Source organism: Tuber melanosporum (genome assembly GCF_000151645.1).
Source record: "Tuber melanosporum whole genome shotgun sequence assembly, scaffold_39, strain Mel28".
Lineage (NCBI taxonomy): Eukaryota > Fungi > Ascomycota > Pezizomycetes > Pezizales > Tuberaceae > Tuber > Tuber melanosporum.
Genome location: NW_003299074.1, coordinates 542,948 through 556,424, shown reverse-complemented (window position 1 = coordinate 556,424; position 13,477 = coordinate 542,948). Strand labels below are relative to the sequence as shown.

General features: G+C 46.9%; 3 protein-coding genes; 2 read left to right on the top strand and 1 right to left on the bottom strand.

Annotated features, from left to right (window-relative positions):
• Nucleotides 1–515: 515 nt before the first annotated feature.
• GSTUM_00007755001 (uncharacterized protein) lies at nucleotides 516–2,700 on the top strand. XM_002839642.2 has 9 exons: nucleotides 516–843; nucleotides 901–961; nucleotides 1,019–1,209; nucleotides 1,233–1,239; nucleotides 1,370–1,411; nucleotides 1,468–1,567; nucleotides 1,623–1,779; nucleotides 1,829–2,286; nucleotides 2,377–2,700. Exons 1-9 carry the CDS (start codon nucleotides 644–646, stop codon nucleotides 2,403–2,405), a joined length of 1,245 nt encoding a protein of 414 aa, XP_002839688.1. The 5' UTR covers nucleotides 516–643; the 3' UTR covers nucleotides 2,406–2,700.
• A 5-nt stretch (nucleotides 2,701–2,705) lies between these two features.
• On the bottom strand, nucleotides 2,706–5,832 carry GSTUM_00007754001 (uncharacterized protein). XM_002839641.2 has 5 exons: nucleotides 5,330–5,832; nucleotides 4,958–5,257; nucleotides 4,072–4,903; nucleotides 3,639–4,001; nucleotides 2,706–3,566 (listed from the first exon to the last, which is right to left on the bottom strand). Exons 1-5 carry the CDS (start codon nucleotides 5,690–5,692, stop codon nucleotides 2,941–2,943), a joined length of 2,484 nt encoding a protein of 827 aa, XP_002839687.1. The 5' UTR covers nucleotides 5,693–5,832; the 3' UTR covers nucleotides 2,706–2,940.
• Nucleotides 5,833–6,907: 1,075 nt separating this feature from the next.
• On the top strand, nucleotides 6,908–9,720 carry GSTUM_00007753001 (uncharacterized protein; the record flags this gene model as incomplete). XM_002839640.2 has 5 exons in its annotated part: nucleotides 6,908–6,937; nucleotides 7,024–7,104; nucleotides 7,168–7,812; nucleotides 7,875–9,152; nucleotides 9,217–9,720. 5 exons carry the CDS (start codon nucleotides 6,908–6,910, stop codon nucleotides 9,601–9,603), a joined length of 2,421 nt encoding a protein of 806 aa, XP_002839686.1. The 3' UTR covers nucleotides 9,604–9,720.
• Nucleotides 9,721–13,477: the final 3,757 nt, after the last annotated feature.

Genomic DNA, 13,477 nt, shown 5'->3' with positions numbered 1-13,477 from the left:
GACACAGACTTATAAGGAGAACTTTGCCTTGCTTCGCCGGGCTGCGTGTAAACACGGGTGCCGGTGAATGGGGGAGTAGGAGTTCGCAAGTACCGTGCCGGTACGAAATGGCTGCGGTGCAATTATGGGATATTGTTGGAAGCACCGGGTACGTTTTATGAGTAAAATAGCCTCCAAGTAGCGGTACTCCGAATAATTCTATAATAAAAAACGGCGGAGAATAAATAATACTCAGCGCGGAGTTATGATATCGTACTCAAATACGGTAATATCAGAATGGTGAACAGGAGAAAGTGGTCGGAATCCGCAGGAGACCGGTGGCCTCGCTCACTCACCCAATACAGTACGATACCGGTACTTGAGCACGGTATGATTGTATGATATCCTACTTACAGCTTAACTAGGTTAAGCTGTTCTGGCTGAGTCATCATATAGCTCTTGTTGGATCAGGGCCAACTGTTCTGACCAACTCCATCAACTAAAATAATTAGCAGCCGCCCAGCCTCGCCATGATTCAGTAGTCTACCCCATCCCGTTGCCTACCAATACACTCGCCCAGCCTCACAACAGTCCCTACCATATTCCTTCATCAACCACATACCAACTTGCACCCGTCCCGGTTTGATTCAGTACAACACCAACCATGTCCGACGATGATTTCATGATCGAATCCGACCAAGAGGGTTACGATTTCGAGTACGAGGATGAAGGGGAGGAGGAATCCGGAGACGTCGATGTGGAAAACAAATATTACAATGCTAAGCAGATGAAACCGAGTGACCCTCGGGGTGCGATAGACGAGTTTCTGGGAGTTGTTGGGCTGGAGAAAGAGAAGGGTGATTGGTAAGTTTTCCTAGCTGTTAGGTGGAGACGAGTTTAGCTAAAAATTGTGATTACTAGGGGATTCAAGGGCTTGAAACAAGCTATCAAGCTTGAGTTCAAACTCAAGAAGCATGATCGGGTATTCTGCCTTTTAAACCATATCCTCCTCATTTACTAACCCCGTAACTCCGATCAGGCTGTCGAGCACTTTGAAGAGCTTCTCACCTATATCCGCTCCGCCGTCACACGCAATTATTCTGAGAAGTCTCTCAATAATATGCTGGATTATATCTCTTCGTCTAATGACGAGGATGATATGCCTTACATGGAGAGATTCTACGACATGACGCTTGCGGCTTTCCAGGGGACTAACAACGAGCGCCTATGGTTGAAGACTAACATCAAATTAGCGAAGCTGTGGCTCGATAGGAAGGAATATGCACGCCTTCAGAAGAACATTCGTCTTCTTCATAAAGCCTGTCAGAGACCTGACGGCAGTGATGACCCCTCTAAAGGAACTTATCTTCTTGAGGTCTATGCCATTGAGATACAAATGTATTCGGAGACCGGGAATAATAAAAAAATGAAGGTAATGAAGAGCCTTTCTCCTCGCATGGCAGATGTCCTAGTCTCATTTTTCAGTAGGAGCTGTATAATCAATCTCTGCGTGTCCGCTCTGCTGTGCCCCATCCAAGGATCATGGGAATTATTCGGGAATGTGGTGGGAAGATGCACATGAATGAAGGTATTGTGTTGACTGCTTTCGTCTATACCCTATCCAGGCCTGACTCGTTGCGCAGAAAACTGGAAGGAAGCTCAAAGTGACTTTTTCGAGGCATTTCGAAACTACGATGAAGCTGGCTCGATCCAGAGGATACAGGTATTGAAGTATCTCGTCCTAGCCAGTATGCTTATGAAGTCGGAGATCAATCCTTTTGAATCTCAAGAGACTAAACCGTGTGTCCTTCCTTGTCCTTTCTGGGCCTGTAGCCTAATCACCTTACAGATATAAGTCAGACCCTCGCATACAAGCTATGACGGACCTTGTAGAGGCTTACCAGCGCAACGAGATCCACCGTTACGAGTCGATATTGGAGACTCACAAGGCTGAAATATTATCGGATCCCTTTATCCGCGAACATATCGACGAGGTTACTCGCAACATCCGTACTGAAGCTCTCTTGAAGCTTATTGCCCCCTTTACCCGATTCACCCTTGACTTCATTGCCAGGCAGCTTAAGATACATGTCGCAGAGGTCCAAGAGATCTTGGGATTTCTTATCCTTGATAAGAAGATACGCGGAAAAATTAACCAGCAGAAGGGCACGATTGAAGTTGAGGTTAATGTCGATGCCGAACGAATGAAGGCAATGAAGGATTGGTCCGCTGCCCTAGGAGCTCTTTCCTATTCCCTCTTTAACGATGGCGATGGTTTCAAGAGTGATGACGCAAGTTTAATGGGTGGTAAGTACAAGGCACCAGATAGAGGCCCTCTCTCCATGATCCTTAGAAACATGACGTGGCTCTAAAGAAATTTGTTGATCACAATGTTAGGCATGGACGTGGGACGCCGGCGCATGTGAGGCCACGATAGAACTGATACGGAGTTTGAATCAGGTTTGACATGGAATAAAAGAAAAAAATCTTGTAGCCTCTTAAATCTGCAGTTCTTAGTTAATCTCCTGCTCTTGTTCGAGCCAATCGACTTTGACGTTTCCCTTTTTCTTCGCGGAGCAACCCCCCCCCCCTCCAATCTCTAGAATAGGCTTTCATGGAAAATCACTCGCTTCTTGAACCTTCATTTGAGGAATCAGAGGTTCGCGGGTGATATTGTGGGAAAAAGAACAACACAAAACTCAACCATGTCATAATATGCCACTTTTAAAGAAACAATTGCGTGTGAATTCACCCCGGGCGCCAGGAGGTCGAGCATGTGTGAAGCTTAATGCCCAAACCGAGTAAAATATTAATCATGGAAATAAGAAAAAAAGCAGTTCACCACCTATCGTCTGTTCATTCACAGATCCCATCCTTACTCACACAAATAAATGTGCCACACCACCCGCTTCTTTATACACAAGTAAACCTCGCCGCCACCACCACCACCAACAGCAGCATCTAATACTCATCCATCCCCTCAGCCGTCATATCCCTCCGAATACTCAACTCGGACAATGCTTCATTCCCTTCTATCACGAGCCCTTTCTCGTTCGCCAAGTGCAGCAAACAAATGAAGCAATAAGAGGTGGAGATATCCGCCATGGCTTTCTGCGGGTAAACCTCTTGCAGTCCGTTCATGACCTGCGTGAACTTGCGTTCTTCGACCTTGACGTCTTCCATTTCTTCATCCTTTACTGCATTCTCTCCTCCTGCATTTTGCTGCTCCTCCTTTTTTGTGTTGCTAAACGATAGTCCGTCCCATAGTTTCTCCTTCAACTTGCGTACGTCTACTTTTTTCGCAATTTTTGCATATTGTACGTATTCTGGGCGGACGCGTCGGCTGGAGGTTACGAGCTGGTTGCCGAATTCCACACCTTGGGTTGCGCCACCGCCACCGGCGAGTAGAGCGTTGAGTGGGGAGGGGTCGGGAACTATGGGGTTTTGGGCGCCCGGGGGGAGAGCGTCTGGTGGCGGCGGCGAGAAGACTTCCCGGGCATCGGCAAAGTCGTCGTCGTCATCGTCTACCGGCCCAGGGATGCCGAGACCTTCGTCGCTGAAGAAGTTGGCATCGTAGTTGCCGGAGACTTTGGGGTCGGGTGCTGGGGAGAATGTTAGTTTGATTGGAAGTAGAAGGGGGCGGGGGAGAGAGGGTATACTTGAAGAAGCTTGGATATTCTTAGCCATATCTTCTCTTGCCCAGAATTCTTCGTCCATGTCTTCTGGACGGTCTTCGACTGGTTTGCCGCTGCCAGTGGTTTTACTGTTCTTGGCGGCGTATAGCACCGCTTTGGGCTTTAGGAAGAGCTTTTTGAGCTGTGTAGAGTTGAAGTGCTTGTCGTCCGGGAGGAGGTTTCGAGACTTGCTTCTCCAGTCCTTCTTGGGCATGTTTATGCTTGCGGTTCCCTTCTTTGGGCGGACTACGTCGTCTGTTATTTCGGCTTCAGGGTTCATGAAATCTATCAGGAATGTTTCTTTCTCCTTTCTCTGACGGACGGGTGCATTAACGGGTTTGGAGTTATCTGGCTTTCGCTTTTGATGTCAGTGTATAGATTACTGGTTTAGGTCAATAGAAGGTAATTTTCTGCGAACCTTTCAGTTTCCGGATTCTCCAGTGCTCGGGCCCAGCCCAGTTCTTTTTTAGAGTTTCATCGAAGTAGCTCAGGATATCATCGCCGCCTCCCCCGAAACCCACTGTAAACTCCTTTGTATCCTCGTCCTCATCGCCTTCGCCTCCGAGGCCTAATAAAGGCCGTTTGGCGGGGCTCATGAACCGTTGTGCGGCATCCACGATCGTCTCATTGGCCCATATTTCACCTCCCTCCCCGAAGCCCATATCCCCACCATCATCATCACCGATACCAAAGCCAGCGTCAAAGCCAAAAGCCATATCTGGCCTCTCTGTCAAGTCTCCATCGCCTATTTGCCCATCTGGTCCTTCGATGTCACTGGCAAGAATGTCGCCATCACCGCCGCGTTCTTCTAATGCCTTCAAGAATGGAATATCCAGCGAACCTGCGGGGTCGCCTAGATCAAAATTTTTGAGAGAGGGGCAGATATCTTGTTGATCCAAAACATTGAGATTGGGGAAGAACTTATTGCGGAGGGCATCAAAGTCGATTTCGACCTTGTCTTCTACCGGCTCCGGTTCTTTGGGCTCCTCGTCCTCCTCGTCCTCCTTCTTGATGCCATCGTCTTCTTTGTCTATAGGATCTACATGGCCACTGTCATCACTGCTATCAAAGACAATCCTTCCCGAGGAGTCGATTGAAAGGTTGTTTAGAAGTAGGCCTTTCGCACCCCCTTCGTCGAAGTCTGCAGTGGCCTTCTTGAATAGAGGGTCAACATTCAGCTCAAGATCGTGTTTCTTGATTTGTAGTGAGGCGAAATCTTTAGCTAGAGTAGCCTCCGAAGATCTTTGGGTCTAGTGGTACGTAAGCGAACTGACGGACCAATGGCTTCGGTTTGTCGAAGATACCTTGCGTTTCCTCCTCTTTGACCCTTCGCCATCCTCCCCATCTTCGCCAACTTCATCACCGCTTCCTTCCCCTTCTTCGCCATCCCGATCTTTTCTCTTGGAGTTACTATCCGCTAAGCCACTCAATAATTTGCCAGTCTCTGTTGCGACTGAATCAACTCTATTTGTGTAGATCTTGACACAGCCATCCAAAGTGCAGCTTGCTTTCTGAAAATTAATGCCTTCTCCCTCCTTGAGCAGCGACATGTCGTGAAAATAGTCAATCAAAGCAAAATTCCATGAATTGGTGGCGTTGATTTTCTACGACCGGATATTTCCAGTTAGCCTGACCAAACTGAGCGAGAAAATATACATTTCGGCAGGCATACTAACATTATCCGTGGCCAATTTCATCCATTCCTCAAAGTTTGCCAATATAGGAACCTTGCGCATAGGCGTAACCGCATCTATCGGACCCTCACCAGCGACTCCACCTCTCAGAGCAGCAAGGTTTCGAGGAGTAGTTGGATCATCTGCGGAACCTATTGTTTGCCGCCTCGCTGGAGAGGCTGCCGCGACGATCTCATTTGCTTGAAGGCCGCGGAGGAGGGAGCGCTTTTTGAACCGTTTGGCCTTTTCCGCGACATCGTCGTTGAGGGGGATCTTTGTACCCATCGGTGATGGTCTTAGTGGGGACGGAGCATATTCGTGCCCACCACTCCTCCGTAGTCGAGGAACCCGGGGCGAGTTTATCATTTTTCCTCTTTGTTGTGGGATTTCACTACCTCAGAGTTGGTGTCGATAGTGATCGGTTATGAGGATGATGCTTTGTAGTAATTTAAGGCGAGATAGAAGTTACTATGATAGGATACTCTAAATGCTTGGTTGAGATGGTGTGTGCGGGGTTGATGGTGGGGGGTATGGTAGAGGTGTAGACTAAGGGTAAGAGACAGAAGTAGAAGATATGGGTTTGAGGGCTGTTTACCTTTTTTGATCACCCCAAGCTGAGGGTAAACACAATCACACTGCTGTAGGGTAAGACTAAGAGGGCATCCCTGTATCTATGGCAACGGTGGCTGAAAGTTGCACAGGGTGAAATAGAGTGGCTTCATGCGTACTCGTACATGTACCAAAGACAACTGGAGCATTCGTCATCCCGGGCTGGCTGAATGGTAAATCTAGGTGGATCGTTCTATGGTTGATGCTGATGGCTCTGCTGGTATCATATCATACTCTCTCACCTCCATCGATCGTTAATCTACGGAACCGGTGGTTCCTTACCCACCTTGTCCCTTTTTCACCCCTATTATAACTTCAACTTGCAGCATCTATCTTCCTTCCTCGCCCCACGCCCCCCCTCCCTTACCTTTATCGATTTGGTAGAGTGCTGCCACATGTAAATCTACCCGTGCAAGACTGCCCCGCAGCACATCCTTCTCACTTTCTCTTCTCTTCATTCCTGAGAACTCATCTCCTCTAAGCTCCATATTGGAGATGTCCCTGGTGCCGAACGCTCCATCCAAAACATTCTCTTCACCCTGGCAGCCATGACCTGCTTAAATTCCACTTTCCGATTATCGGTAATACTGCCGCTACTGTTATTCATACTCTTAGATTTTTCTGTGCCCCACCTCGCCGCCAAACGGGTCCAACGGCCGCAAGCTTTGGATTCCAACCGTAGCACACCACCAAAACATTTTAGTGGGCCGAGCTTTTCTAGGCCCACCTCTGGTCTGCCGGCAGATGTCCCAGCGGTGGGAATTCGCGACATGGAGGTGCGTATTCTTTGCCCGTGAGCTCTGGGGCAATACTAACTTTCAATCTTAATCACAGTGCCGACGGGTGCACGAGTTTAAAGACAAATGCAAGTTCGTGAGGGAGAATTGCGACGATGAAGAAGTGGGATACTTTGATTATTTGGGACTCTATTACTGTCGCTTGGAAAGGCTTCCTGTCCTTTCGCTCGTGATAATGGCCGGGTGGCTTGTAATGTTATTTACGGTATGCCTTGTCTCCGCGCACCTTGCAAGGGACGTACCAGTTTTCTTCAAGGTTGGAGAACCTCACATGAAACTGACTTGCGCTAGACACTTGGTATTGCGGCGAGCGACTTCTTCTGTATCAACCTTTCTACCATCGCAAATATTCTAGGGATGTCCGAAAGTATGGTGTGTAGCCACCAGGACCTCTTCCGGACCACATAACGGCTAATATGATGATAAAAAAAATAGGCTGGCGTTACGTTTCTAGCATTCGGTAATGGATCGCCTGACGTTTTTAGCACATTTGCGGCTATGAAAATTAATTCGGGGTCACTTGCCGTCGGCGAACTTATCGGCGCTGCCTCTTTTATTGCTGCCGTGGTAGCGGGTTCTATGGCTATTGTAAGGCCCTTCCGGGTCGGTAGGAGATCCTTTGTTCGGGACGTCTGCTTCTTCATTGTCGCCGTATTATTTGGTATATTCTTTCTAGCCGATGGAAAGATACAAATGTGGGAATGCATCGTGATGGTGATGTTTTACTGCTTTTATGTATGCTTTGTCGTGGCGTGGCATTGGGCCTCTCAGTCAAGAAAGCGAAGGAGGAGAAAAGAGAGAAGTGCTAGGGAACACTTTGTTGTGCCTGAAGAAGAAGAAACAATTGATGATGATGATGAGGACGGTGGGGTAGGTGAGACCACCGGACTCCTGGACTCCACTCATGATTTCCGTGCTCTTGAGCGAGGGGAAAGCGAAGACAACGACGAGGAAGAACAGGAGCAGCAAGCGTATGCAGAGTTAAGCAATAGTATGCGACTTACTAGGCCACCCATGGAGAGGCACACTACACCAGCTACACCACATGGAATCAGGCCTTCTCTAGTTGGCGCTTTAGAGGTGGGGATCCCTTCACTATCTTAATGCGCCTCAGGGCTAATGCTAATATGCGCGGGCTGTAGTTTCGAGCAGTGCTATCCTCTCTAGAAAAAAACAAAAATTTACAAGGGCGCCCTATCCACCTTCGTCGATATTCAGACGGCCCCTTCTTAAGCTTAAACACTTCATCATATTCAGCTCCTGGGTCCTTGGTTATCCCAGGAAATTTTGGAGACCGCCAATCGTCCGAAGATGACCCTGTTGCAGATCCTAACGTTGGAAGATCGCGTGGGCTGTCATTGAATGATTCTGCTGGAGCCAATGTTGATCATGAATACTTTGGCAGATCAACAAATGATTCGCCTCGAGTCAATATAACACAACCGACACCTCTATCTTCGCAACTCGTCTTGGCTACCGACGGGGCATCGTTCACTCGGGCCAAAACTCCCGACTTTCTTGCGCCACCATCTCCGACCGGGTACCCGAGAGGCTCAAGATACTCGCCCACTCACTCTGAACCTGCAAGCCCAATGAGCCAGGCCTCCTCGGGCGCCCCCCAGGTCGACTTGGCATCGGATTCCGGCTCACAGCGCTTCACCGAATCTCCACGGCCCTTTGGCAGCCCATCAGCCTCTCCTCCGCCTTCAATCCGCCTCCCTCCTCCCTCTATAGATCCGGCATCATTAAGCCCACTACCTGCAGGTAACTGGAAGGTACTTAAATACTGGCCATACCATATACTTTCTCCGCCTCAAATTTTATTTGGAACTTTGTTTCCCACCCTTAGAGGGTTCAAAGGTAAATCATGGATGGAAAAGTGCCTTGGTTTAATCGCGCTGCCAAGTGTGTTTCTACTTACTATAACACTGCCGGTCGTTGAGGGGGGATCTCAAACCAGCGATAAGACGCCGACAGTAGTCCTCGAACCTGAAAGCCCTGCCAGCACTATTACGGGAGGAGACCTGATGTCTACCAATGGCGCTTCTAGTGGCCCTGGGCATGGAGTGAGCGCATCAGATGGCGTTGGCCCAAAAGAGTGGAATAGATGGCTAGTAGCAATACAATGCATCACTGCCCCGGTCTTCATGGTTGTCATGTTTCTTGCAGATGATGAGATCCGACTGCTGAAGCCCATCCTCTATGCACTTCTTGGGGGATTGATCGCGTTAGCATTTTTACTTATTCTCACCACTCCAGAGAGGGCACCGCGGTGGAGATATCTTCTTTGTTTTGCTGGATTTGCCGTGGCCATTGGGTGGATCAGCGCCATTGCCAATGAGGTGGTAGGCGTTTTGAAGGCGTTTGGAGTCATATTTGGTATCAGTGATGCAATCTTGGGACTGACCATTTTCGCTATTGTGATTCACCCCTCTTTCCCCTGGTGTTTACATGTTGCATTTTACTAAATCATACGGATAATAGGGAAACTCTCTTGGTGATCTCGTGGCTGACATTACCGTTGCCCGGCTCGGTTTCCCGGTTATGGCGCTCTCTGCATGCTTCGGCGGCCCCATGTTAAACATTCTTCTGGGAATCGGTATTTCAGGGCTTTACATGACAACAATCTCTCATTCACACAAGGATGCAGATTACTACCCTATAGAAGTTTCCTCTACACTAATCATATCCGCCGCTACACTTCTCATCACCCTGGTTCTACTGCTGATTGCAGTGCCATTGAACCGATGGATGATGACGAGAAAGATTGGATTTGCCCTTATTGGCCTGTGGGTTGTGAGTACGGTTGTTAATATTGTTGTCGAGTTGACAGGCTTAGGGAGTAAATGGGGAGGCAAAATCGCGGTTTGATATGTATTTGACATATTTCACGGAGTTGGGGCTTGGATCATGAATGTGGTACTGTATCTTTAATGCTTTACTTAGTACTTGTTTAAGCGGTATAATTCGATCATCTCTTCAGCTGTGGATTTGGATTGTTGGGGTTGGAATGGCTGCATAGATAATATCCCCGCGAAGTCATAATCATTCTCTTTTGGTTGGTCACGGGGGGTGTACAGAGTGATCTTTTACGATGAGGGTCCGAAAGCGGTGCCCTGGATGCCTCTTTGGGGCGCGTTAGGATCCTTTTTTTGATCCTCCTGAGCAAATAACAAGTTCCTCCAGGGGCTGCGCACCATGACCCGGCGCATCGCTGTCGCCCAGCACCCGGCCCACGCAGGCACCAAATCGCCCATGTTAAGGGCACTCTACGAGCCTGGCAACGAAAGAAACGTGCCCCCCCGGCTTTCCATACAAAGCACCACTTTCCGGTACACGCCTATCTAGGAATATTTCCTAGGTTTGTAGCCTGAATATATTTATGAAGGGAATGCCAAAATTCATGCCAAGATGACCAATTTGTATGGGATTTTGCATAGTTAGACAGCTTCATACTTGTGTCCATATTTAGGACAGTTGAATTCCCAAAAATTCATAATGCTAAACTCCCTATGAATATTCCTCCTAGAACCGGGATTTGTATGGAAAACCGGGGGGTGTGCGTTTGTTCTGTCACCAAGATCGTACGTGCAGTACGTATTTTAACCATAGCCGTATTCACCATGATGCCCGAGTATTATTTCACTCCCCGAACCCTTTGGTTCTGCAAACCACCACCGCTGTCGCTTGTGCTGATTCCTGGCTCTCCTTATTGTGAGGCCCTGGGGACCCTGACCCAAGCATTGGAGTGGATCGCGGTGGCGACATTGGGCGAGGCAGAGGCAGACATATAGGTCGTTAATGCTGGCTAAACCCGAAGCCTTTCTAGGGATAGGAAATACCAAGGGGGGGTCGGTTGTGGTAGTTATGTTTCACGTGGTAGTTGTGTTTAACGGGTAGGATCTAATGGGGATGGGTGGGTGCGTGATCAGACGAGAGGTACGAGTAGGATGGATAGTTTAAATAGGGTACGACAGTTTAGCAGTCGGGAGAGTGCTTGTGCGTCCATTAAAAACCCTGTGTTGTAGATAGCTTGGCGTGCAGAACTTTCTGCCTGCGGTAAAATGGACCGGACTGCCCACTTGGGATCACTGACTGCAATGGTAGTAAGTTGAATTTTGCAGTGAACGATATGCTCATAGGTGAATTTTATGCTATGCTGTTTACAAGAAAAAATATTCCCTCTTGCAGTGATTGTCACCTCAAGGATAAAGAAGCGGAGGGGGAAAAAGGTGTGCTTTACACAGACTAACACAGTGCCGAGCAGGGTGACAAGCGAAAGCTAAGTTATAAGCTTAAGGCTAGCCCTAGATGGTCAATACTTGTTGATGAGTTTAGTATCAGTATTCTGGTGCTGCCCGGTGTAGACTTTCCACACTATATGTATGAATTCATGCTCCTCTTAAGTTGCAAACAAACTAATAGGATTAGTTATGAGCAAAGACTGAGAAACAAAGGTATTGAAGTACTTATCGAATACCGATGAAACCATTACAAGGAGATTGTACATCTAGCTGTAGAGAGTCCTGGTATTAATATCCAATGTCTTTCTGACAGAGATAGTGGTAAGGAACAGCTAAAGATCCTCACTGGCGGGGAGGGCTAGGGAAATATGCAAGACAACCCTCCCATCGAGGAGGGAAGTGAAACACTAGACCACTATGTACAGAGTTAATGGAAATCAACTGAAATCCTCTCTTGGCGGTGATGGCAGCACTGGCCAGCCCAAGACTCTCAATAGTTGGGAGGGTGAAGGAAATATGCAAGACAACACTCTCAGCAAGGACAGAAGTCAAATATGGGACGGCTGTGCCAGGAGGGATAATGTGAATCAACTGATGCTCCCAACTGGTAAGGAGGACAACAGAAATAAGCAAGACAACTCTCAGAGAGTGGAGGAAAGCAAAATCCTGGACACTTGCGCTGGAGAAGATGATGTGAATCAAATGAAACCCCTGACAAGTGGGAACATCAAAAGCCAGCTAGATATCTGTAGTAGATGAAAGGAAAATATAGAGTAATAGCCAGAAATACCATCTCCCAGGGGCCATAACAATCGGCCACTAGAGAGTGGTGTAAGTGGAGGTAGAGTAAGACCTCTTATGGAATTAGTGGTGAGAGAAGTCTTGGGAGATTTGCAATAAATGGATTTGTTTGAGATAGTGGCAGTGATCATGGCTTCTTAGAGGGACTTACTCATGAAGACAGAGAGGAATAGTGGCCAATAGATCCTGTCTGAGGTGACAGGGACCAAACTGGCTCTTTTACTACTGTTGGCTTTAAGTATTATTATGAACTCAGGAGCATAGATGTTGGTGTGGAGGTACCATTACTGGTATCTTCAAAGTTTCCACTTTAGGGCAATTTCTTGTCTTAAGCCACTTCAGAGTCAAGTGAAGATTTTTAGAGTAGTTAGGTAGGTATCTTATATCTATCAGACTGCTGATCTATACTAATGTACTAATAGAGAGAAAAAACATACTACTCAAGATTTGAGTCGTACAATCTGAAACAAGACTCAATAAAGTACTATTACCATTAACCAAACCTATACCCAGATCAGTGTTAAGAAACTACCACGGTAGGAATGGTAGTAGATCAGAGTCTGCCAAGTAGAGATACTGTTAGTTAGGTACCTTAGTTGGACATGTGATAGTCAAATCAGTTAGGTAACATGACAGTCGGGCTTGGTGGACCCCCTCATAGATGAAAACATAACCAAAAACAAGAGTTATTCAACAACCATAGTAGCCATAGGAAAGAAAGAAATACAAATTGATTCCACATGTACGAAAAACCAATTACCACCTTATATGTCTACTATTTCTCTGAATCACTATTATAACCCTCTCAGGCATTGAATATATTATATTATAGACTCTCCTACATGGCATATTGTTCCAAACCTTTTGTGCGAGATCAATAAATTTCCTATCACTAGTAGGATAGCATCCTGTATCCAAACATGCTTTCAGAAATCTTCTTTCGAAACAAGGCCATTGATTCTCGATAGGGTTCAGGTCGGGAGAGCGTGTAGGCCAAGCCTTTTAGTGAATTGCATTCATGAGACGGAACCTGGTAGTATATGCTGAAGTATGGTATTTCGCACCATTCTTCAAAGTCTGAATTCCTTTCTCAGAACCCGCAAGTATTTGATATTCTGGCAGTATGTATAGTATTAAAATTTCATTTCCATACTGAACAGAATTAAAGCCTAACTTATTCCTCTTATTAATCCTCTCCTGTTCTGTTCTTTTCTGAATTGTAACTACTGGTGAATGCCAGCCATGTACAAATATAGCAAAAAATGTTACTAGGTGCTTTTACTCAGCAAAGGATGACTCCAGGTATTTTTCTTCATAGGCTCTTCCAGGTGGATGATACACTATTCCCTTTGGCTGTTATGAACGTGGCTTAGCGAGGAAAGGGTTTTTAAGTGACACATGGTTATGAGTCACAGGTATGTTATCATTTCACGCATATGACCTATTCGGGTTATATGATTAGTTATGTGTGGGATTTGTGATGCTTTCGCACATGGCTCAAGTATGAGTCATGGGACATGCGCCTGACAAGTATGCCTTACGAGTGTGCCTTACGGGTAAGCCTTGCGCATATGATTTATGTTTCGCACATGACCTCATTATGATGTCATGGGTTTCGTGCATATGACTCAGTCGAGTCATATGACTTGTTTATTGTGTTATGATTGGTTTATGAGTTTCGCACATGACCTCACTATGAG